This window comes from Diceros bicornis, chromosome 21 (assembly GCF_020826845.1).
Source record: "Diceros bicornis minor isolate mBicDic1 chromosome 21, mDicBic1.mat.cur, whole genome shotgun sequence".
NCBI classification, from domain to species: domain Eukaryota; kingdom Metazoa; phylum Chordata; class Mammalia; order Perissodactyla; family Rhinocerotidae; genus Diceros; species Diceros bicornis.
Genome location: NC_080760.1, coordinates 57,032,330 through 57,053,927, shown reverse-complemented (window position 1 = coordinate 57,053,927; position 21,598 = coordinate 57,032,330). Strand labels below are relative to the sequence as shown.

Genomic DNA, 21,598 nt, shown 5'->3' with positions numbered 1-21,598 from the left:
CTGCGGGCCTGGCCTGTCTCTGGGGGCTCCTTTTGGCCCTCAAGTCAGGGGCTGAGAAATGAGGGGAAGGAGCTGTAGGATAGAACAGGAGCCTCACCCTAGTTCCTAGTGGCCAAGGCGGCCCTCCGAGTCAGTTCTCCCCCAGGGCGGCTCCCCAGGTTCTTCTGAGAAGCCTATTTGGCTTTCTGTTTCCAGCCCAGGGCATGGGGCTCGCGGGGTATTCCCTTCTGCAAGGCTGACTCTGCCTGGCCACTGAGGGGACCAGGAAGCGCTATGCTTAGTTTTCTGTTCTCTACAGAGGAAGACTCCACCCCAGCCCCCAGCACATCCTTGGGGGCAGCGATCTCTGACCTAGAGACAGTGTGGCGTGAGTCCCACTGCCCTCAGGGCTGCCCCCAGCTCATGGGCACAGAGGATGACATTCAGGTACACACGTTATCAGGTCTCGTGTGTAGAGGATGGCACATGTCACTGCATCTTGGTGTCTCTCGGGGATCAACACCTTCTCTGTAGAGTTTCTTAATTTCAAAGTGACCGTGTTGTGAGGGGAGCCGCGGCGGGGCTGGTGCCCAGTCTGTGTGCGTTTGGGTACCTGTGTGAGGGATTGAGTCAGCAGAAGGGTGGGCCCCTGGCGGCTCTCCTGGGATGGGGCAGGGTGGGAGGCAGCAGATTTCTGTGTGTAGATGAAGCTATGTGGTTCCCAAAGCGGGTTGGGCAGGGCGCCACAAGAAGGGAGAAACCAGGGCTGGCTGAGGCCCCTCGGCTCTGCCTCCTCAGTCCTGGGGCTAGCAGCCTTGCATGTGTGGGGTAGGGGGCACGAGGGGCTGGGCTCTGGGGCACCAGGGTCAGTACTTCCGGCAGCCCAAGGGTGTGTGTTGGAGCTGGGTGGCAACCAGGCGAGGCCCTCCCTCTAGGAGTGTGGGTGTGTGGGGGTGCCTGAGAGGACTGCTAATACATCCCAGCATCGCCATCCCAGCACAGCCCTGCCCTGTAACCGTCACCTCAGCAGCTGAGCCTTGCAGCCTGGTGGAGCCAGGCACCCTGGGAGATTGTAGTGCGTCTCGGCCGCAACTGGGGGCTGGTGCCACAAACCTCTCTGCGGCATCTCACTGCAGGTCACTGATTCACTGGGGGATGTCCCATCAGTGTTGTTAGAAAGGAGAAGACACCAGTGGTCTGTCTCCAGGACCCCATGCCATCTTGGCATCCTGACCTGGAGGAGGTGGGGGTGCACCCTCAGCAGATGTGGGGGGAGGCTTGGGGCACAAGCCAAGCCGGGTCCCCTCTCCTCCTTCCTCACCCCCATTCCCCTGTGAGCATTACATCTCAGATCACCCAAAATGAGACATTTACAAAAATAATAAAAATAATTTTTTAAAGAGCGGAGCGAGAGGTGTTTTTACCACTGTCAGAAATGACTCACACGTCACTTTTGTGGTCTGCGTTCTCTTTGGATATTTTCTGTGTGTAACTACAGTTTAAAAAAAGTTCCAAACCATGTTTTGTCTGTGTTTCCTTATGAGAAGACAGCCTCATGGATGGGCTTTCCTGGGTTCTGCTAGCTGCCCAGCCAGGGGTCAGCTGCTGCCCCCGCTGGCCCCCAGCCTGTGGCCTCCCCACCCTCCAGCCCCTGCTCAGCATCACCTCATATACACATCCCTGTCTGATCAGTGGCGAAACTGAGGCATACAGAAGTTGGGTGCTCTCAAGGGGAATAGGGCCCCCAGGACCTGGGCTGTCCTGTGAATGCGGGCGCTGGAGGGCGAGCCAGGTCAGCTGGGGAGGCTCCCTCCGCCGTTCAGCTGAGCCAGTCTCTGCATCCCTGGCCTTGCTCCCCCACCCCGCCTCCACCGTCGCCCCTCGCTGTGCCCCGCACAACTTACCGCCAAGCAGCCGCCTTGGCTTCAGGGCCTCCCTGTCCTGCGTCCTGCGCCCCACACCCCTGACTAGGGGCCAGGCAGAGCACCTCACCCTCCAAGAGAAGAGGACGGCCACCCGGGTCCAACTTCCCACCTCCTGCAGCTCCTCGGGTTCGGTCTTGCCCCGACCCCTGCGGCCGGGCACTGGCCCTGGGCAGCCTTCCCTGGACCCATGGACCCATCCGCCCCCACGTCACTCCCTCCCCAACAGCTTGGCTGTGCATCCACTGGCTGAGTTTACCCCACTGGTCTGTTTCTATTTCCACAGAAAACAAATGAGTCCATCTCCCAGGGCTTCCAGCCTCCTCTGGGGCCTTTGAACGCGGCCAGTGCGTGGCTCCCAGGCCTGGCGGGGCGTGCTGTGCGCGGCCCTTACGTGGGGCCCGGGTGCGCGGCGTCCGCCAGGCACCGCAGGTGAGCGGTTTGCGCTACGGGACCCCGGGCCTGGATCCGGCCCCTCCGCCAGCAGCACCGGCCTCGAGTCCCAGAGGTGCCGGCTGCCGGACTCGCGGGTTCCGCGGTTCTGTGGGAGGGGGCAGCTGGTGCCGCCTCCTCTTACACGAGGGCAGCGCGTTCCGCAGGTAAAGTCGCACGTGCAGGTAGGTTTCTTGAGGGGAGGGGGTGTCAGCAGCAGCACGGGGCTAGAGCCCAGGAGACCTCCCCCAGGGCGGCTGAGGGGCCGGGGTGGGGGGCGGTTCAGCTCCCTGGGCCGCCCCGGGAGTCCGGGGAGGCGGGCACCAGCCAAACTACAGCTCCCAGGATGCTTCGGGCGGCTGGACTACACTTCCCGGGATGCTCCGCGGCCCGCGGGGGCGAGACTGGGCCTGCGCGCGGGCACTGGGGGCGGGGCCTGGAGCGGAGCCGCAGTGGTGGCGCGGGAGCGCGGGAAGTCTGGATCCCCGTGTGCGGCGGATGGAGTATGAGCCTGGACCGCGAGCTTCGCCGTGAGTTCCCCGGCCCAGCGCGGGGGCCGGGAGCGGGCCTGGCCCCCTAGGTAGAGGGGCTCAGCCTCTCGGCCTCGTTCCTCTCTCTGCAGAGCTGAGCAAGGCCAAGGCCAAGGCCCAGAGGAGCGGGCAGCTACGGGAGGAGGCCGCCCTCTGCCACCAGCTGGGGGAGCTCCTGGCCAGCCATGGTGCGTGCTCCGCGCCGGGCCCGGGGTGGGGCCCGGGGCTGGGGGGCCGGGAGAGTGAGGGGGGCAGCCGGGAGGGCCGTGGGGGTTGTGGGGCCGGAAGGGGGCCGGAAGGGACAGGGGACTGGGAGCCTTGCTGAGCGCGCCGCCCAGGGCCGGCCGCCGCCCCGCTTGCCCTCGCGGCCCGTGGCAGACTGCCCTGCCCGCCCGCCCGCCCAGGCCGCTACGCGGAGGCCCTGCGGGAACATCAGCAGGAGTTGCAGCTCCTGGAGAGCGCCGACGACCCCCTGGGCTGCGCCGTGGCGCACCGCAAGATCGGAGAGCGGCTGGCGGAGATGGAGGACTACTCTGCTGCCCTGCAGGTGGGCGGTGCCCCGCCAGCACCCACTCTGGCCACACCCCGCTTTTGTGGGCCGCACTTTGTGGGGGTCTCTTTCTGAGAAGGGAGGCACAGTGTCCACTGTCCGGGCCTCTGGCCACATGGGGACACCCTGCAACGCAACCTCACTTTCAGAGAGCCTTGTGCCAGGGAATGGTAGGTCAGTCCTTAAGTGGACACACACAGCCTCTTCTAGGAGCCTGGCCCCAGAAACCATTACCAAATGTATTATTTGAGCTGCGTTTGTGGGCCGGCTGGGGGGGTCGGGACACACTGTCCACACAGAGCCTGCCCTGCAGCAGCCCAGCTAACTCCTACTCATTGTCCCTCCTCTATGATGACACTAGCTGGCTGGAGTGTGGAGCTACTGTCCCCACAGGCAGCCCTTGGCATAGAGGAGATGGGGTGTGCGTAGTTTGGCTTTGGCCTGCTCTGGGGGGTGGTTTGAGGAGCAGGGGGCTCTCCTGGGCAAGAGTAGGGACGCCCTGGAGTTGGGGGACATGGAAGGTTTGCTTGAAGTGGGGTTTGGCTCACAGCAGCCATTCCTCTGCACCCTAGCACCAGCACCGCTACCTGGAGCTAGCCCATTCCCTGTCCAACCATATTGAGCTGCAGAGGGCCTGGGCTACCATTGGCCGCACCCACCTGGACATCTATGACCACCACCAGACACAGGATGCCTTGCTGCAGGCACAGACTGCCTTTGAGAAAAGCTTGGCTATCGTGGACGACAAACTGCAGGGTGAGTGCCCTCAGGGGCATGGCCTTCCCCACCATCTGCCCCCAAAACTGCAGGCAGAGGAGGTTGCAGCCTCCCTGCCAACCCTGCCTGCGTGGCAGGTTCCACCTGCCTGAGCCCTCCCTTTGTGAGACGGAGATCTGTCCTTAGAAGCCCTGCTATGAGGGGATGCATGGCCTGTGCTCATTGCAACGTGGCATCTGGTGATTGTCTGCTTTTTGTTTTTCCACACTCTGCAGCAGGACCCTTGGCACCTACAGTGAGAGGTGGGAGGAGGGGTGGGGGAGAGGCTGGACGGGCCTTGGACAGGGCCCAAAGCTGGAGACTCCAAGTGGGGATGAGGCACTGAGTATCTGGAGGGTGCGTCTTTCAGGGACATTGGCCAAGCGAGAACTGAGCGAGATGAGGACCCGACTCTACCTCAACCTGGGCCTCACCTTCGAGAGCCTGCAGCAGATGACCCTGTGCAATGACTACTTCAAGAAGAGCATCTTTCTCGCTGAGTAAGGCCCCCCACTCGGTCCCAAGAGGGAGCTGAGTCCCTGTTCCTGGTGGAAGTAGCTGGGGAATGGGCAACTGAAAGGGCAGGCTGGCTGGACCTCACCCCCGCCCCGTCCGTTTCCCATTAGCAGAGGAGCCCTGGCATGTGTGTGCTGCATGCTGGGGGGGGCAGCAGGCCTGGCGTGACAGGGCTGGAATCCCGAGTGGCATCAGCAGCTGCTCGTCAGTGCCTCGGGTGCCACTCTGCCATCCCAAAGTGGGAATGCCCCAGGCACTCTGAGCGCCTGTCACCACCCGCAGGCAGAACCACCTCTATGAGGACCTGTTCCGCGCCCGCTACAACCTGGGCGCCATCCACTGGCGCAGAGGGCAGCACTCCCAGGCCATGCGCTGCCTGGAGGGGGCCCGGGAGTGCGCACACATCATGAAGAAGGGGTTCATGGAGAGCGAGTGCTGCCTGCTCATCTCACAGGTGCCAGTTCTCAGTGGCTCTGGGCTCAGCCCCGGGGAGGCCTTGGGCCTTGGGGAGTCTGCAAGCCTCACCTTTCCTCACCCCCCCAGGTCCTCCAAGACCTGGGGGATTTTTTGGCTGCTAAAAGAACCCTGAAAAAGGCCTACAGGCTGGGCTCCCAGAAGCCTTTGCAGAAGGCGATGATCTGCAGGACCCTCAAGTATGGTGAGCCTGGAAGGGGTCCCAAGGAGCTGAACCACCCTGGGAAGGGGTAGAGAGGGCTCCCCTCCCTCGGCAGAGGAGGCCCAGGCACATGTCCTTGGGGAGGTGGCAGCATCAGTATGGGACATCTTCCTGGCCCCCCATTTCCTGTTGGGAGGAGACCCCCACTTCTCTGAGCCAAAGCATAGCCTGTTGGAGGGGCACTGAGAGTGGTAAGGAGATTGGCTGGGTGTTTAGGTATGAGTCAGTGTCTTCATTGGCAAGCTGGAGATAGAAGTCGTCCCTGCCTAATGGCTGAGAGAGTGGGTGGCGCCCGCAGCCGGGAGGACTAATGAGTGTCATTCGCCAGTGCCCCCCCCTTTGCCGTCAGCCAGGCACTGCTCAAGTTATTTGTTAGTTCTTCTAATCCTCGCAGCCCCATGAGGTAGAGTCTCCTATACCCCCTCTTACCGACTGGTGAGCAGAGGCCCGGACAGGGTGGGTGGCTGCCTAAGGGCACATGGCTAACAGGTGGCAAAGCCGGGTCAGAGCCCCGCGCTGTGCCACACCCTCCCACAAGGCTCTTACCAGCAGTGCTGGCGGTTGTCCAGCTGCAGCAGCAGCTGGAGGAGTCCGAGGGCAGTGATCCTCAGGGTGCCATGGGCATCTGTGAGCAGCTGGGGGACCTGTTCTCCAAGGCAGGCGACTTCCCCAAGGCGGCTGAGGCCTACCAGAAGCAGGTGCACACCCCTGCCTGGGGTGGGAGGAGATGGGTGACGATGCTCAGGGCCGGCAATGTGTGGAGCGGCACTGGCCTCACGGTTGCTGCCTCCTCAGCTGCATTTCGCGGAGCTGCTAAGCAGGCCGGGGCCCGAGTTGGCCGTCATCCACGTGTCCTTGGCTGCCACCTTGGGAGACATGAAGGACCACCGCCAGGCCGTGCACCACTATGAGGAGGAGCTGAGGCTACAGGATGGCAATGCCCTAGAGGTGAGAGGTGATGGCACCCAGCTCCGCCCAGCACACGGAGGGTCTCTGCGTTCGTCCCCACAGCTCTTGCACTTCCTTCCCGGGGCTGCTATCCTCCTGCTTCGTGTGGGCAACAGAGGGGAGCTAGTGCCATGGCTGTGGCTGGCTAGATGCGGGACAGCAGCCACAGAGCTTATCCTTCCTCCTCCCGCTCCAGGAGGCCAAGACCTGGTTGAACATTGCGCTGTCCCGAGAAGAGGCTGGCGATGCCTATGAGCTGCTGGCGCCATGCTTTCAGAAGGCTCTCAGCTGTGCCCAACAGGCTCAGCAGCCCCAGCTGCAGGTGCGGGAGCTCACCCACCTGCCCTGGGACCCCAAGCACAGCCTGCCCATCCCCTCGTTCCCCTTCTCCCCGCTCGGGGTGGTTAGCATCCCCGGGGTCCTGAGCTGCGTGTACCCTGCTCCTCAGAGGCAGGTCTTGCAGCACCTCCACACCGTGCAGCTGAGGCTGCAGCCCCAGGAGGCCACTAGCACTGAAGCCAGATTGCAGGAGCTGAGTGTGGCCAAAGATGAGGACAAGGACGAGGAGGAGGAGGAGGAGGAAGAGGGGGATGACAATGCCTTGGAGACCAGTGAGGTGGAGCTCTCAGAGAGCGGTGAGGCCCAAACACTACCTTGGTCGCCATGCTGGCTGCCCCTGGCATTTCTTCCCTGATGCCTTCTCTGAGCCGAGCCCTGGACTGGGGCTGGTGAGGGTGGGGCCCTTGAGGGACCTGCTCATAGGCTTGTGACAGGAGGAGACAGCCCTACACAGGAAAGGTGACCAGTGCTGGTGAAGCAGATGGAGATGGGGCGCATGCAAGGAGCCTGGGGCAGCCCTGGAAACTTCCATGGGGGGCTGGTGATGGGAAGCTATGGGCATCCGCTGGGGGAGATGGCGCAGAGTCAGACCTGGGGATACAGCACCGTGGGAGGGCTGAGGCTCAGGGCAGGCAAGGCAGGAGTGGAGACTTCCTGAAACCCTCGAGAGCCGAGAGCCATTGCAGTTTCCCCTGGAGGCCAGCATGGTCAGCCTTGTGGAAGGTGGCCAAGAGGGACAGGCTGGGGAGGGCTTGGACTGAAGTCATCTCAGGGCAGAGGAGAGGAGGGCGGGAGGAGTCGGCTGGTTTCTGGCTGAGTGGCGAGGGGTGGGGACCCCTCCTTGAGGCCAGGAGGAGTAAGTTCAGTTTTGAACTTGAGGGGTCTCCAGAACCTCTCGGTGAGTGGCCAGGGTCCATGGGAAGTTCGGGCCGTGCCTTGGAGGGGCATCAGGCTGCATGTCACTGGTGTGGGTGCAGGGAGCCATGGGAGGAGTGGCGAGAGAGAACCAAAGCCAGGTTTAGGCGCTGCTGTTCAAGACAGTCCCAGTAAAAGGAGCCTGTGGAGGAGAAGAAGGTTCTAGAAAGGGTCAGAGGCATAGGAGGGAGCAGAGGACAAGAGCAGAGGTGAAGAGTGGGGGTTGGGCAAAGAGCAGGTGGAAAGAGGTGGACGCAGATGAGAAGGCCAGGAGTGTGCAGGTGGAGGGTGCCTGGGTTCAAGCAACAAGCTAGTTTTAATGTGTGATGTGATTGACAAGGACACTTCCCAGGAGAGGGACGGCAGAGGTCAGGGATGGGGGTAGACTGACCCACAGAGCAGGGTCTGGGTGTAGGGTGAAAGGTCAGCACACGATGGACAGGGAATCAGGTGGGCAGAAAGGTCGGGGGTGCATCCCCCATGGGCAGAGGAACTATGGGCAGAGGTGACCATAGGCAGGGTTGGGAGTGGGCTAGGAGCCAGCGCTGGGCCCTTGCCCTCCAGGTCTGGGAGGGCAGGGGACAGAGGGCTTGGCTTACCTGGGGTGGTGGGCTCGGCTCTGTTCCAGAGGATGAGGTGGATGAGGAGCTGCAGGGCTGCCTGGGTCGGCGAAGAATGACCGAGGTGAGGACAGCGGGGTGAGTATGTGTCCCCCTTCTGGGGTCACCAGCACTGCCTGCTCGCCTCACACCTCTGCTCCCCATCCTGGGGTGGCTGTCCCACAGTGGAGTCGACGCAATGACGTCGGGGAGACCATGCTGCACCGAGCCTGCATTGAGGGCCAGCTGGGCCGCGTCCAGGACCTCGTGAGGCAGGTGAGCCCGCCACCCTGTTCCAGCCACCTTGCAAGCTCCTGCAGGGGCTCTCCGATGGGATACACTATCTCCCCGGGGACAGGGCTGGACCTGGGGGCTGGAGGGAGCACCGTGGCTGCTGGCCCTGCGCAAGCCCCTGAGGGCTCGCAGAGCCTCGTGGTAGGGGAGCATATCCTTCACTCTCATGGGACCAGGGCCAGGCTGGGCTGGGGAATGGACCTATGGGGCCCACTCCGGGCCCTGAGACCGAGGCCCTGAAGGCCTCAGAGCCCTGGGGTGAGGCCAGGCTCCTTCCTGTCCTCCATCACAGGGCCACCCCCTGAACCCTCGGGACTACTGTGGCTGGACACCCCTGCACGAGGCCTGCAACTACGGGCACTTGGGTGAGCATGAGACAGCACACGGTGGGAGGGTCTGAGAAGAGGTCTGGGAGCTGACTCACGTCCCCTGACCCACAGACATCGTCCGCTTCCTGCTGGACCATGGGGCTGCAGTAGATGACCCTGGTGGCCAGGGCTGTGAGGGCATCACTCCCCTGCACGATGCCCTCAACTGCGGCCACTTCGAGGTGGCTGAACTGCTCATCGAGCGAGGGGCATCAGTCACCCTCCGAACCAGGAAGGTGAGCGAGGGCTTGGGCCAGGCGGGTGTGGGCCGTGGTCAGTGGGCCTGCTCCTGCCAGCCCTGCTCAGCTGGGTGCCACACAGGGCCACAGCCCACTGGAGACGCTGCAGCAGTGGGTGAAGCTGTATTTCAAGGATCTGGACAGCGAGACACGAGAGAAGGCTGGCGCCATGGAGAGGCTGCTCCGAGCGGCCTCCTTGCGCCAAGGCAAGCAGGGACCTCCTGCCCCTAGGGACATTGCTCCCTAGGCTGAGGGTCCCCTGGGCCCTGACTCTAAGGGGCATTTTAGCCTGGGTGGGGGGGATGGTGACGGGCCCTGCCTCATGGTTGGTTCTGTCTCCCCACAGCTCCTGACAGCTCCCCAGCTCCCCAGACCCTCCTAAGTAACCATCTGTTTGACCCTGAGACCTCTCCTCCCTCGAGCCCCTGCTCAGGACCCCCAGAGGCCTCTCAGGCCAGTGTCAGGGTCTCCCAGGGGCAGGCAGTGCCAGCTTTGGCCAGGCCTCGGAGGAGCAGGCACAAGCTGGCCAGCAGTAGCAGCTCAGAGGGCGAGGACAGTACAGGCCCCCCCAGGCCGACCCAGAAGAGGCCCCGGCACTCTACCCCAGCACAACAGGCCAAGGCCCGGATGCCTGGCCCCACCAGTGACAGGGAGGCAGCTGCAGCGAGTTCTGGCCAGGCAGCCTATGTGGCAGCCATCCGAGGCGTGGGCAGTGCCCAGAGCTGCCGCCAGGGCCCTGGTCCACCTCGGGGCCCAGGCGAAGCTCCCATCCCCTGGGCAGCGCTCATCCCCGAGGAGGAGTGCTTGGCTGGGGACTGGCTGGAAGATGACTCCCTGCTGACCCACGGCCACTGGGGCAGCCGCCCTCCCCGCCCCCAGGGCAGAGGGGACGGTACCAGGCACAGTGTCTTGAGATCAGGCAGAGACGAGAGCCCTGTCAGGCTGCGGGCCCAGGCCAGGCAGAGCCAGCTGCCCCATCTCAAGAGTTGGAGTGCACTGGCTGGGGCAGGTGGAGACCACAGCTCTGCTGCAGAGCCCCCACGGAGCCCGGATGTCCCCAGGGCCTTGGGGCCCAGCGGAGAGAACCCTGCAGCAGGCCAGCCCTCGGTGGGTGCTCAAACCTGGAGCAGAGCTGGCTCCCTGGCTTAGGGCAGGTGGGGGTGAAGGGCTCTGTCTCACCTGACTCAGCCCGTCTCTCCCTGCACCCCCACCAGGGTCCAGTCCTGCCCGCTCCCATCCGGGTTCGAGTTCGAGTTCAGGATAATCTTTTTCTCATCCCCGTCCCACACAGGTAAGGTGTCACCTGCTCTCTCCCAGGTGGGGCACGTGCTCCCTCTGGCCCCTGTGGGCTCTGTGCCAGGGGGTGGCACCAAAGAACCCTCGTGTTTGCGCATCAGGTGGGACATGTGACCTGGCTCACTTTGACTGGATGTCTCATCCCTGCTGGCCCGGGGGCCTTGGTAGCTGGGTTGAGGCTACAGGCCAAAGTAAGGCATAAGCAGGGCCTGGAGTGGTCAGGTCAGGCACCGGGGTCCTAGGAACTGCCTGGAGGAGCTGGAGGTGTGCCAGGCTTCAGGGGCCACTGGCATGTCCCAAGCAGGGGCGGGGGAGGGGAAGGAGCCAGACAAGGGAGCTGTCAACCCACAGCAGGGCTGGCAGGACCCAGAGCCTTTCCTCAGTATGTGCAGGAAGCTGGCTGTGTCCAGGGCTCAGCATACTCTCTGTCCCCACAGCAGGGAGGCTTACTCTGTGGCCTGGCTGGCCGAACAGGCCGCCCAGCGCTACTACCAGGCCTGTGGGCTGCTACCGCGGCTTACTCTACAAAAGGAGGGGGCCCTCCTGGCCCCGCAGGACCCCATCCCCGACGTGCTGCAGAGCAATGAGGAGGTGAGTAGCAGGCCGGGCACTGAGCTTGGGTGTGCCCTGGCACTGGCAGCCCTGGGGCTGTGTGGCAATGGTGCTCTCCAGGTGTTGGCTGAAGTGACTTCTTGGGACCTCCCCCCACTGACCGACCGCTACCGCAGGGCCTGCCAGAGCCTGGAGCAAGGTAGGGGCCCAGGAGGACCCTCGGCCTGGGCAGAGGGGCTGGGTGTGCAGGATCCACCTCCTCATGCCACTCGCAGGTGTCCACCCAGGCTCCCTTCCACCACACCTGTCTTCAGGTGTTCCTTCCCCACCCAGTGCCTACACATGTGGACGGCGGGTGGGGGAAGATGGCTCTGTCTGGAGGGGGAACTGCAGAGAGCCACCAGAGCCGTGGAGGCTGGCCGCGGGTGGGAAGTGTGGCATGGCTGGGAGCGCCAGGGAAGCTTCCAAGGAAGCTAGCCTCAGGGACTGTGAAGTGTGGGCGTGGCTCTTGGGGGTCAGGGCCCTGCTGGGGAGGGCCTGATGGGGAAGGGATGGGTCAGCCCCATCCACCGGCCATGCACGGGGCTCACAGCGTGCTGGGTCCACAGGCTTGTGGGAGTGGGCCCTGCAGAAGCTCCAGTGGGTGCCCCGGGGCTCCTGAGTAAGGAGCAGCCGCCTGGTGTGCCATCCTGGATTCACAGGGCAGAACAGGCACTCTGGCCCTGGTGACACCACAACCCCCTCCAGGGGAGCACCAGCAGGTGTTGCAGGCCATGGAGCGCCACGGCTCAGGCCCCTCGTTCAGCGCCTGCTCCCTGGCCCTGGGCCAGGCCCAGCTCACACCCCTGCTGCGGGCGCTCAAGCTGCACGCGGCACTCCGGGAGCTGCGCCTGGCAGGGAACCGGCTGGGGGACGGATGTGCCGCTGAGCTGCTGGCTGCCCTGGGCACTGTGCCCAGCCTGACCCTCCTCGACCTGTCCTCTAATCACCTGGGCCCTGAAGGCCTGCGCCAGCTTGCCACGGGCCTCCTGGGGCACACCACCTTGCAGGTAGAGGCACAGGGAACAGCGGGCTGGCACCAGGGCGGTGTCAGGACGTTCACGTTCCTCCGGTCATTGGGTGGAGAGGTGCGGTTGGGAGTGCTGGCCACTGCCCAGCTCTGGGACAGCAAGGAGACCAGATCCTTTGGGGGGCCTGTGTCTTCGGCAGAACTTGGAGGAGCTGGATTTAAGCATGAATCCCCTTGGCAATGGCTGTGGCCAGGCCCTGGCCTCTGTCCTGCGGTCCTGCCCCTCACTCATCACCCTGCACCTCCAGGCCTGTGGTTTTGGCCCCAGCTTCTTCCTGAGCCACCAGATGGCCCTGGGCAGTGCCTTCCAAGGTACATTTGCTCCCTGGCCCCAGGATTCCAGTTGCCATCAGGAGGGCATGTCCAGGGGTTGAGAGAGGTAGTCAGTGGGGGTGGTCAGGGGACTCAGAAATGGTGGGGAGAAGCTGGGCTCAGGCGTCTGGCCCTGCCCCCTCCCCAGCTGGGAGACCCTGGGCAAGAGCTGCCTCCATTTCCTTGTGCACAGAATCCCAGGGCTTCCCCTGACAGCTTCCCCAGAGGGCTATGAGGGTTTAGGGCCCAGGATTACGCAACAGGGCTGGGGTGGTGGCCACCTGTGGCTGACAGAGGTTCTGGGCCCCGGTGCAGATGCCAAGCGCCTGAAGACGCTGTCCCTGTCCTACAACATGCTGGGCACCTCCGCCCTTGCTCAGGCCCTGCAGAGCCTGCCCACCCACACCCTCCTGCGCCTGGAGCTCAACTCCGTGGCAGCCAGCAAGAGTGACACAGGCCTCATGGAGCCCGTGGTCAGATACCTAACTAAGGTATGCAGTTAGGGAGGGGCGCCAAGCCAAGGAACCCTGGCCAAAGGTCCCGCAGTTGAAGCCTGGGGGCAGGGGGCTGGCAGGAGGGTTGCAGGGTAGGAAAGAGCAGCTGTTGGGGAAGCTTACTGTAGAGCTGCCTGGCAGGTCCCAAGGGGCACACCAGACTCTCTCCTGGGGGCTCTTCCAGGCAGGACTGAGTCCCTGTGATTTTCATGTCATAGTGCGCAAAGTGTGACTTGCACCAGAAGGAGAGGTGTTTCCTTCTGATCTGCAAATTCAGGGGACGCTGCTCCCCTCTGGTGCCTCAGGAGTCGGGCAGTCTTTGCCCCCTCGTTCCCAAGGAAAAGGGAAGGTGTCTGGGATATGGGGCCTCCACTGGGAGAACAGCAGGGAGGGCAGGGTCCCCACTCAGTCCAGCCCCCCTGGACCTCTGCTCTATCTAGGAAGGCTGTGCTCTGGCGCACCTGAGTCTGTCTGCAAACCACCTGGGTGACAAGGCAGTGAGAGACCTGAGCAGGTAACGCCACCCTGCCTGTGCCTCCACTGCCTGCTCTCAAGGCCCAGGAGCCTGGGGGAGCTGGGTCAGGCAGGGAAGGACCACAGAGGTGGTGCCAGCTCCTTCCCCAAGTGTGCCCCAAGACCTGGCTCCTTCCAGCTTCTCCGCTGCCTGTGGGCCGGCCCTCCTCATGTTTCTCTCTTCCCACAGTCCCGTGGCTCTTGAGAGCCTTTCCCTCCGGTGTATCCTTTCCTGTCACTCTTTGTGCAACAGTCCACACAAGGGCCACTGCTCTCATGACTGTCCAGCATCAGCGGCTCTCGGGAGTGTTAGGGATGCCCAAGCCAGGCAGGCACACCCAGGCCTGGCCCCTGTGGTCCTGGCACATGTCCTTGCCTGGCTGGGGCTGGGGCCTGCTAGGCCTAGCCTGTGGCTCCCAGAGCTGTGGGCTTGCCTAGAGCAGCTTTACCTAGTGGAGGGGGGCCTCCCTCCCTGGAAGCTGACCTTCATGCTTCTTCCTTCATTGTCTCAGATGTCTCCCTCTGTGCCCCTCGCTCATCTCACTGGACCTATCTGCCAACCCCGAGATCGGCTGTGCTGGCCTGGAGGAGCTCCTGTCTGTCCTCCAGGAGCGGCCCCGAGGCCTCAGCTTCCTCAGCCTGTCAGGTGAGCTTTAGGTGTGTTGGCCACACCTGCCACACCAGGGCTGGTGACACCTCCCTCCTCAGAGACCTGCCTGAGTCCCAGGTGTTTCCTCTGAAGGGACTATCACTGCCACCAGCCAGACAGCAAGGGTGACACAGTGGGGGACAGTGACCAGCATGACTGGAAGGGGGTGTGAGCCCAGCTCCTAAAAGGATAGGGTAGGAGGAGCATGAGGTCTCTGCCTCTGGTATGTTTGGCCTGATCCTTGGCCATGGCTGGGGGGATCCCTATCCGCAGGGACTTTTTCATTGCCATTGGCAAGAGGAGGGAGCTCAAAGGCAGGGTGGTGAAAGCTACCACCAAGGGACCTTCCCACTTGGAAGGGGCTGCTCTGACCCTACCTTCCCTGCCTCTGGCCTGACTTAGCTTGTTCTCATTCTGGCCACATCCGGGCACAGTACCCCACCAGAGCTGTTGAGGATGACCTCCGGGTTACATTTGGTGAACTGGCCACCCAGCAGCCTGGCACGTCCAACTGGGGCCTGGGACAGGAGAGCACCAAAGCCTGGTGCTCTCCTCTCCCAGGAGGACAAGGGCTGGGACTGGGTATGCACGTGGGGAACCCCTGGGTTCTTCCTCTCCTTAGTCCCCGCCCCACAGGGCCAGGCTGGCTCCTCTAGGAAGGCCTCTCTGAAGGCAGGCTGGTGGGAGACCAGCACTCAGCTGAGGGGCTGCTCCCCAGACACCTGGCTTCCTGGCATCTGCACCCTCTCACCAAGCTCTCTGGGGTCCTGAGCCCACAGGGCACTTTGGCCTCTCTGAGGATCAAGCCTTGGCAGCTTAGTGTCCTCCTGAGACTCAGGCAGCCTTTTTTTAATTTTTTTTTTTTTTTGTGAGGAAGATCATCAGCTCTGAGCTAACATCTGCCAATCCTCCTCTTCTTGCTGAGGATGATTGGCCCTGGGCTAACATCCCTGCCCATCTTCCTCCACTTTATATGGGACGCTGCCATCCTCCACTTTATATGGGATGCTGCCATAGCATGGCCTGACAAGTGGTGCATCGGTGAGCACCCAGGATCCGAACCTGCGAACCCTGGGCTCCCCTGTGTGGAGCGCGTGCACCTAACCACTTGCGCCACCAGGGCGGCGCCTCAGGCAGCCCTATTGTGTCCATTTTATGGATGGAGAAACCCAGTTGTCATCATAGACAATCAGAGGCACAGATGTGAATGCCGTTTATTTTAGGCGATCTCCCTCCTGCCTGACCACTGTGGAAGGTGCCCATGGTCCCAGGCAGCCCCTCTGGGAGAGCACTCCTTCCTAGACTGTTATCAGGCCTCTCCTGGGCTTCTGCCCACGCACCTCGTTGGAGCCCTTGGGGCCTCAGGGGAGGTGTTTCTTCCCGAGGACCACACTGGTAAAGAGAGAGGGACACAGGCTTGGGAGTCCCCTGGGGCCTGCCTGAACACCATGGGCTCCTGCAGGCTGGCCCAACTGAGGCCTGCTCCTGCCCCTTCTGCAGGCTGTGCCGTCCAGGGCCCCCTGGGCCTGCGCCTCTGGGACAAGATCACTGCGCAGCTACAGGAGCTGCAGCTGTGCAGCAGACGCCTCTCCGCCGAGGACCGGGACGCCCTGCGCCAGCTGCTGCCCAGCCAGCAGGGCCCCGGCGCCTGCACCGTGGACCGCGGCCCCAAGCTCTTCTTCAGGCGCCTCTGACGGTGCCGCCCCGCCCCCCTCCTCCACGAAGCCCTAATAAACCAGCGCGGCTGCTGCTGCAAGGCCGAAAGCGGATGTCCGCTTTGCCATAGGGAAGCTGAGAGCCCAATGCAACTGCGGGCAGATCCGGCCACTTAGGTGCTAAGGGCCAGGGGACCCACCACGGGCCGAGTACCCGATCTCCGCGTCGGGGGAGTGGCGGGAGGCCCGGGCGGGACCGCCCTCGGCGCGCGCAGGCGCAGACCTGAGAGGGCGTGCCGAAGGGGGAGAAGCGCTGACGGGGGTTGGGGGGAGGCGCGCGCAGGCGAGGACGAGCCGGGGAAAGCCGATGGCGGGAGGTGTGCGCAGGCGCAGGCGCCATCTCCGCGACCCGCCGAGCCCGCACAGGTACTCTGGCTCCGGGCGGGCGGGAAGGGGCCGGCTGGCGGGAGGGGAAGGCGACTCTGGCCTAGGCCCGCCCCGCAGAAGGCTCCCCATTTCGTGCCCGGCACCCCGGATCTCCTGGTTCTGCCCGGAGGTTGGCGCCTGCGAGCGAGGCCTCGTTGCGGCGGTTGCTCGGGCCTGGCCGCCCCGCCCGCAGGTAGCACGGCCCCGCCGTCCCCCGAGTGCGCCCAGCGCGGCGGCCTGGCGGGCGTCCCCTGAGGGCGCGCTGGACCTCTGGTGCGTGTGTTCCAAGGACATGCGTCCTTATAGCCGAATGGAACCCGCCGTGGGGCTGCCCAGAGTCCTTATTCCTCCTTCAGACCCGTCCGACCGGGCTCCCTCCTCCTCGGCCTCCGGGAAGGCTGCCGGGTCGTGTCCGCGACTGCACCCGGGGAGCTCCTGTCACCGCACCTGCCTCGGACACGGCCCCTCCCTGTCCGAGACGCGCCGTTCCAGCCCCGCGCGCTGGGCGCCCCGGCCTCCGGCCTGGCTGCTTTGTTTCTTTTATCTTTGTTCACCCCTTAATCGTCCCCTGTGTGAGACTATCCTCCCCCACGGTGTCGCCGGCCCAGCACTGCTAGCTTGGGCCTCTCTCTCCTGGCCTCCAGCTGCCTCAGCACGCCTTCTGGGTTGTCCGGGGAGCCCCTTAAACCCAACACACCCAAACCAGGGTGCGCTCTGCTGCACACCTGCCTGCCCTGGAAACCTGCTCCCGTTCCCGTCTCTTCCATCTGGCTTCCTGGCGGTCATGGTACCATTGGGCTAAAAACAGGGCTGTCATTCTTGGTTCCTGTTTAATTTCCACCCTATTTCAGGATCCCTCAGTGGGTCTGGTGGTTCGTCTTCAAAGCAAGTCTGGAACTGGCACCAGCCACCCGTCGACTTCCTGACTGGCAGGACCCTCCCAGGGGCCTCTTGCTTCCGGGCTTTCTCAGCTCCCTGCCCGGTTGGGAGTCCGAAGAGCTTGTCTTCAACCCTCCAGTAGCTGGAGCTGCGTTAGTATGAAACCCAGGCTCCTCCTGACTTGCAGGAGCTGCAGGCTTTAGTCCTGCCTGCCTCTCCATTCTCGTTCCCCAGGAAGCCCTCACTCAGAAAGCCCCCGGCCCCCAGCTTGTCTGTTCCTCCAAATTGATGGGATGTGTGCTGTTCACTCTGTGCAAATGCTCCTCCCCATCCGATAGCTGCCACCTTGCCTCCTCTTCTTTCTGGTCATCTGCCTAGCAGCAGCCTGCCCTGACCATGCCCTACCCACCGCTCTGTTTTCTTGCACCCACTCCTGACAGCCTCCGGGGTGGAATGGGTATTCCCACCAGGCTACACAGTGCCCTGTGTGTTCACTGCTGTTTCTCTTCCTGCGGCGGGCAGGGAGGCTCCTTGTGAGGTCTGGTGCTCAGGGGTTCGGGGTCACCTTTGAGCCAGCGCTGGCTCTGCTCCCCAGGTCTCTGCTGTTGCTGCCTGAGCCTGCAGGATGTTTCATGGGATTCCAGCCACTCCGGGTGTGGGAGGTGAGTGTGGGCCAAGCTGGGCCAGGGACCCGAAGGGCCCAGGCTTTCAACCCCTGCTGCAGAGGCTGCCGGGAGCAGTAGCCAGGGATTGGGGGGTGTCTATAAGCATCCCCCCCAAACAGCCTAAGGGTATGGCCCAGGGCTGGTGCAGTTTAATGCTGGGGCTCAGAGACCTCCTCCAGTTGGGGCTGGCTGGGCATAGAGATGACAGCATTAGTGCAGCTGGATCCTCAGGGGCTCTGGGCATCCCAGAGTCACCAAGCCAGGAGAAAGGTCACAAAGCATGTGACACACGTTGTTTCTGCCTCTTAAGCAAGGTGTGGTCCCCCTGCTGTACAGTGAGGGCGCCGAGGGACAGTGGTGGGATGAGGGACTGGGCCTGGCTTATGGCCCCCTGGCCCCAGAGGCAAGTCTTCTGCTCAGGTCCCCCCAGAAACTGATGAGGGGCTGAGAGTGGAATTCCCATCCTCTAGCTCCCTCTGGGCTGTTGGGGACAGCACAGGGAGAGGCCTCGGGAGGGGTGCTGAAATGGGACTGGGGCCAGGGCAGGTGGACAGGTCCATCAGGGGTTGCCTTATGGCTAGCCTGCCAGCTTTCTGCCTCCTCTGTTGCAGCCTCCGGAAACAAGCCCGAGCTGTACGAGGTGAGTGGCTGACGCCGCCTAGCTGGCATTGGCCAACGGCAAATGCCCATGTGAGCCTCCCCAGGGCCCTGCAGCCACCCTGGTGCCACTGGCTGACACACTGCTCCCTCTCTGACAGGAAGTGAAGCTGTACAAGAATGCCCGGGAGCGGGAGAAGTGAGTCCAGGACCCGGGCTGCCCACCCCAGTGCACACCCCCATGCCTGCTCACCTCTCCCAACCCCAAACCCCCCCCACAACCAAGGGTCAGGAGGACATGGTGTCAGGCTGGGGAAGTGGTGCTGCAGTGCCGTGGAGCCTCTGTGGGGGACAGGATGAAGGAGGCAGACTGTATACAGAGCTGCCATGGCTGTGCCTAGGCGGCTGCACCCCAGGCTCTGAGGGCCTTGGTTTCTCTGCCTCGGCGGCCGCAGTCCAATAAACACACTCTCCTTAGGTATGACAACATGGCGGAGCTGTTCGCAGTTGTGAAGACGATGCAGGCCCTGGAGAAGGCATACATCAAGGACTGTGTCACCCCCAACGAGTGAGAGTCTCTTGTCCCCATGGCATCGATGGCACTCATCCCTGGAAGCTTGTTTCTGCCCTCCAGAGCCTGGGTGCTTAGTAGGAAGCAGGAGCAAGGGTCTGAGGCCTGAGTTGGGGGTCAGTGTGGGCCTCTGCTTCCTCCATCAGGCTGTGAGTGTGCCCACTTCTCTGGGGCCTGCCCAGCACAAGGATGGTGCCCCTGGGTGCTAGTGGCCTAAGGGTTGTCTCAACTGGGGAAGGCCTGGCAGCAGTACTGAGGTGTCCCAGGGAAGAGGTGTGCTTACCACCCTGGTGCAGGGGTTCCGTTCCAGCCCTGCTCCCCTGGGCACTGATGTCCTCATCAATGAGAGGGCTTCAGAAGGTAAGCAGGAGGATCAGGGAGGCCAGTCTGTGAGGTGGTGCTGGCCAGGCCTGGCGCCCAGGAGGTACGCAGTGGGATAGGCCTGCCCCATAGGACCATGAGCTATTGACGTGGAGGCATGGTCGACATTCTAGGAGAGTGGGCACGAGGGGCTGGCCAGGCCCCTGCCCAGTGCTGGGCTTGGGGCCGACGATCCAGGCCTGGTCCCATGTGGCAGCCATATCTTGCATTTCCCTCTCATCTAGGGCTCTTTCCTTGTATAGACCCACCAGATTTCCCCTAATGGCCCATCTCTGACCCATCAGCTAGCCCTCCATGAGAGCTGCCCTGTGTCTGGATGGCCCGAGGGAGAACAGCATGTGCCGTCTTTCTAGGTACACGGCGGCCTGCTCCCGGCTTCTGGTCCAGTACAAAGCCGCCTTCCGGCAGGTTCAGGGCTCAGAGATCAGCTCCATTGATGAGTTTTGCCGCAAGTTCCGTGTGAGTGAGCTGCCTCTCCACCCTGAGGGGTGGGAGCTGGGAGGTGTGGGTGCTGTTGGGATGGGGCCTGGCCAGCACAGGGCCCGCTGCCCTGCGAGGCTCAGCACCACGTGCCCTCCCTCAGCTGGACTGCCCGCTCGCCATGGAGAGGATTAAGGAGGACCGGCCCATCACCATCAAGGACGACAAGGGCAACCTCAACCGCTGCATCGCGGATGTTGTCTCGGTGCGCCCCATGGCCTCCCGGGCCCTGCGGGGAGGCAGGAGGGCCGATGCTGCCCGCTGTGGTCACACGTGCACAGAGTCCTGGGGCTTTCAGGGCCGTGCAGCACTTGGACTCATTGAATGGGGGCCCCTGTAGCTGGGAGTGAGAGGTGGACAGGCCCTTCTCCCGGGGCAGTGTCCAGGAAGCCCCCCCGAGGCCCCTCCCCAGCCTGAGACCCATGTGGAACATGCCCAGGCTCAATGCAGCCAGGGCTCCCACACACCCACAGCCCCAGGAGGCCCAGCCAAAGCAGGGCCAGGAACAGCAGTGGCCCCCACATCTGCGGGCCAAGTGGCATGTGGGGGAGCACCAGGCTACAGGGATGGGGTGCAGGAGGAGGCCCAAGGGACCGGACAGTGGAGGCTGAGGAGGGAGAGGATGGCTTCCTGAGGCCAGAGGGTCTGGGCGAGGGCTGACCTGGGCTCAGCCCTGCAGAGGAGCCAGGCTTGTGGGCTACAAGTGGTCTCCGTCCTCAGACCCTGGGGTGGGTTCATGTTGCCTCCTTCATACGCTCGCCCCCAGCTCTTCATCACAGTGATGGACAAGCTGCGCTTGGAGATCCGGGCCATGGATGAGGTACGGCTCCTGGGTTGAGTGGGGTGGGGGTGGGGGCTTGGACCACCAGTGGTGGTGGGGCAGGGGGGCAGGCTTCGCACACAGCAGGGGATGGGGGGTGGTTCCAGCGTAGCATCGTGTCTTCAGATCCAGCCTGACCTACGGGAGCTAATGGAGACTATGCACCGTATGAGCCACCTGCCCCCCGACTTTGAGGGCCGCCAGACAGTCAGCCAGTGGTGAGTGTCCCCCTGGCTGAGCTGCCCTGCGCCCTCACAGCCCTGCAAGCCCACACACCCTGGCACTGTGCTCCTACAGGCTGCAGACCCTGAGCGGCATGTCAGCATCCGACGAGCTGGACGACTCCCAGGTGCGCCAGATGCTCTTCGACCTGGAGTCGGCCTACAACGCCTTCAACCGCTTCCTGCACGCCTGAGTGTGTAGCCTCCTGCCCCAGCTGTGCATGGAGGAGGGGACACTCGGGGGCCCGCTGGAGGGCCTCAGCCTCCCACGATGGTTCCTGCTTCCCTCAGACACCCGACCCCCTGGACAGTCCGTGCAACTCCTACTGCCCATAGCAGCCCCATCTGTGTGTCCATCCATGGTGTCTTGACCCCAGAAGCCACTCTCCCCTTTCCCACAATAAAGATGCTTTCTGACCTCTTTGCTGCTGTGGGTGGCTCTCTCCCCAGGCCTGCCCTGCATGTCTGCCCTCTGGGCCTCAGGTGGGATCCTGCCATCTTGGAGCACACAGGCTCTGAGCACACAGCCAGTTCATCAAAGAAGGGCCTGAGTGCCAATTTAGGGGCCACAGCCTTCCTGGTGGGCACTGCCTGGGCAAGCGAGGGCAAATGAGCCTTCACCTGGACCAGGTGTGGCTTGAATCTGACCACAGAGGAGGCTGCCAGCCATACCTGCCTCCCCCAGCCCTCATCTGAGAAGTCTAGGCAGCTTGGGGGCCCAGCTGGCTGGAGGCAGAGGTCGCTGTGCTGCCTCAGGTTTAGAAGTGTGGCCACAGCCCCACCAGCATCTCCTCGCCCTGGGGGACACTGCAGGCCAACACAGGGCTTCTAACCTTTCGCAGCAGAGCTCTGCCTTTGTACAGTGGCTTGTTGGAGCCCAGTAGATAACTCATGATGGGGGCAGTTGGTCCTCCTGCCTGCCACCAAGGGTGTCCTTGCCCAGGAGCAAGGCCTG

At 63.3% G+C, this 21,598-nt stretch overlaps 2 protein-coding genes across 7 annotated transcripts; both read left to right on the top strand.

Annotated features, from left to right (window-relative positions):
• Positions 1 to 2,756: 2,756 nt before the first annotated feature.
• Positions 2,757 to 15,741, top strand: TONSL (tonsoku like, DNA repair protein). 2 transcript variants are annotated; one of them, XM_058565179.1, is made up of 26 exons: positions 2,757 to 2,863; positions 2,956 to 3,051; positions 3,268 to 3,410; positions 3,986 to 4,169; positions 4,540 to 4,669; positions 4,968 to 5,139; positions 5,229 to 5,343; positions 5,914 to 6,059; positions 6,157 to 6,309; positions 6,506 to 6,631; positions 6,758 to 6,944; positions 8,192 to 8,247; positions 8,349 to 8,438; positions 8,749 to 8,821; positions 8,897 to 9,060; positions 9,146 to 9,269; positions 9,410 to 10,170; positions 10,278 to 10,354; positions 10,797 to 10,950; positions 11,032 to 11,110; positions 11,659 to 11,960; positions 12,121 to 12,292; positions 12,608 to 12,783; positions 13,227 to 13,300; positions 13,812 to 13,945; positions 15,449 to 15,741. In XM_058565179.1, the coding sequence occupies exons 1-26, from the start codon at positions 2,839 to 2,841 to the stop codon at positions 15,640 to 15,642; spliced, it is 4,107 nt and encodes a 1,368-aa protein (XP_058421162.1). In that variant the 5' UTR covers positions 2,757 to 2,838; the 3' UTR covers positions 15,643 to 15,741. The 2 variants fall into 2 exon arrangements, with proteins under 2 accessions (XP_058421162.1, XP_058421161.1); XM_058565178.1 differs by having other exon boundaries at positions 5,911 to 6,059.
• Positions 15,742 to 15,925: 184 nt separating this feature from the next.
• On the top strand, positions 15,926 to 21,064 carry VPS28 (VPS28 subunit of ESCRT-I). 5 transcript variants are annotated; one of them, XM_058565285.1, is made up of 10 exons: positions 15,926 to 16,029; positions 17,504 to 17,570; positions 18,185 to 18,213; positions 18,332 to 18,369; positions 18,649 to 18,738; positions 19,476 to 19,581; positions 19,706 to 19,807; positions 20,369 to 20,422; positions 20,549 to 20,640; positions 20,720 to 21,064. In XM_058565285.1, exons 2-10 carry the CDS (start codon positions 17,534 to 17,536, stop codon positions 20,835 to 20,837), a joined length of 666 nt encoding a protein of 221 aa, XP_058421268.1. In that variant the 5' UTR covers positions 15,926 to 16,029; positions 17,504 to 17,533; the 3' UTR covers positions 20,838 to 21,064. The 5 variants fall into 5 exon arrangements, with proteins under 5 accessions (XP_058421268.1, XP_058421269.1, XP_058421271.1 ...); XM_058565286.1 differs by lacking the exon at positions 15,926 to 16,029 and adding an exon at positions 16,104 to 16,222; XM_058565283.1 differs by lacking the exon at positions 15,926 to 16,029 and adding an exon at positions 16,258 to 17,060.
• Positions 21,065 to 21,598: the final 534 nt, after the last annotated feature.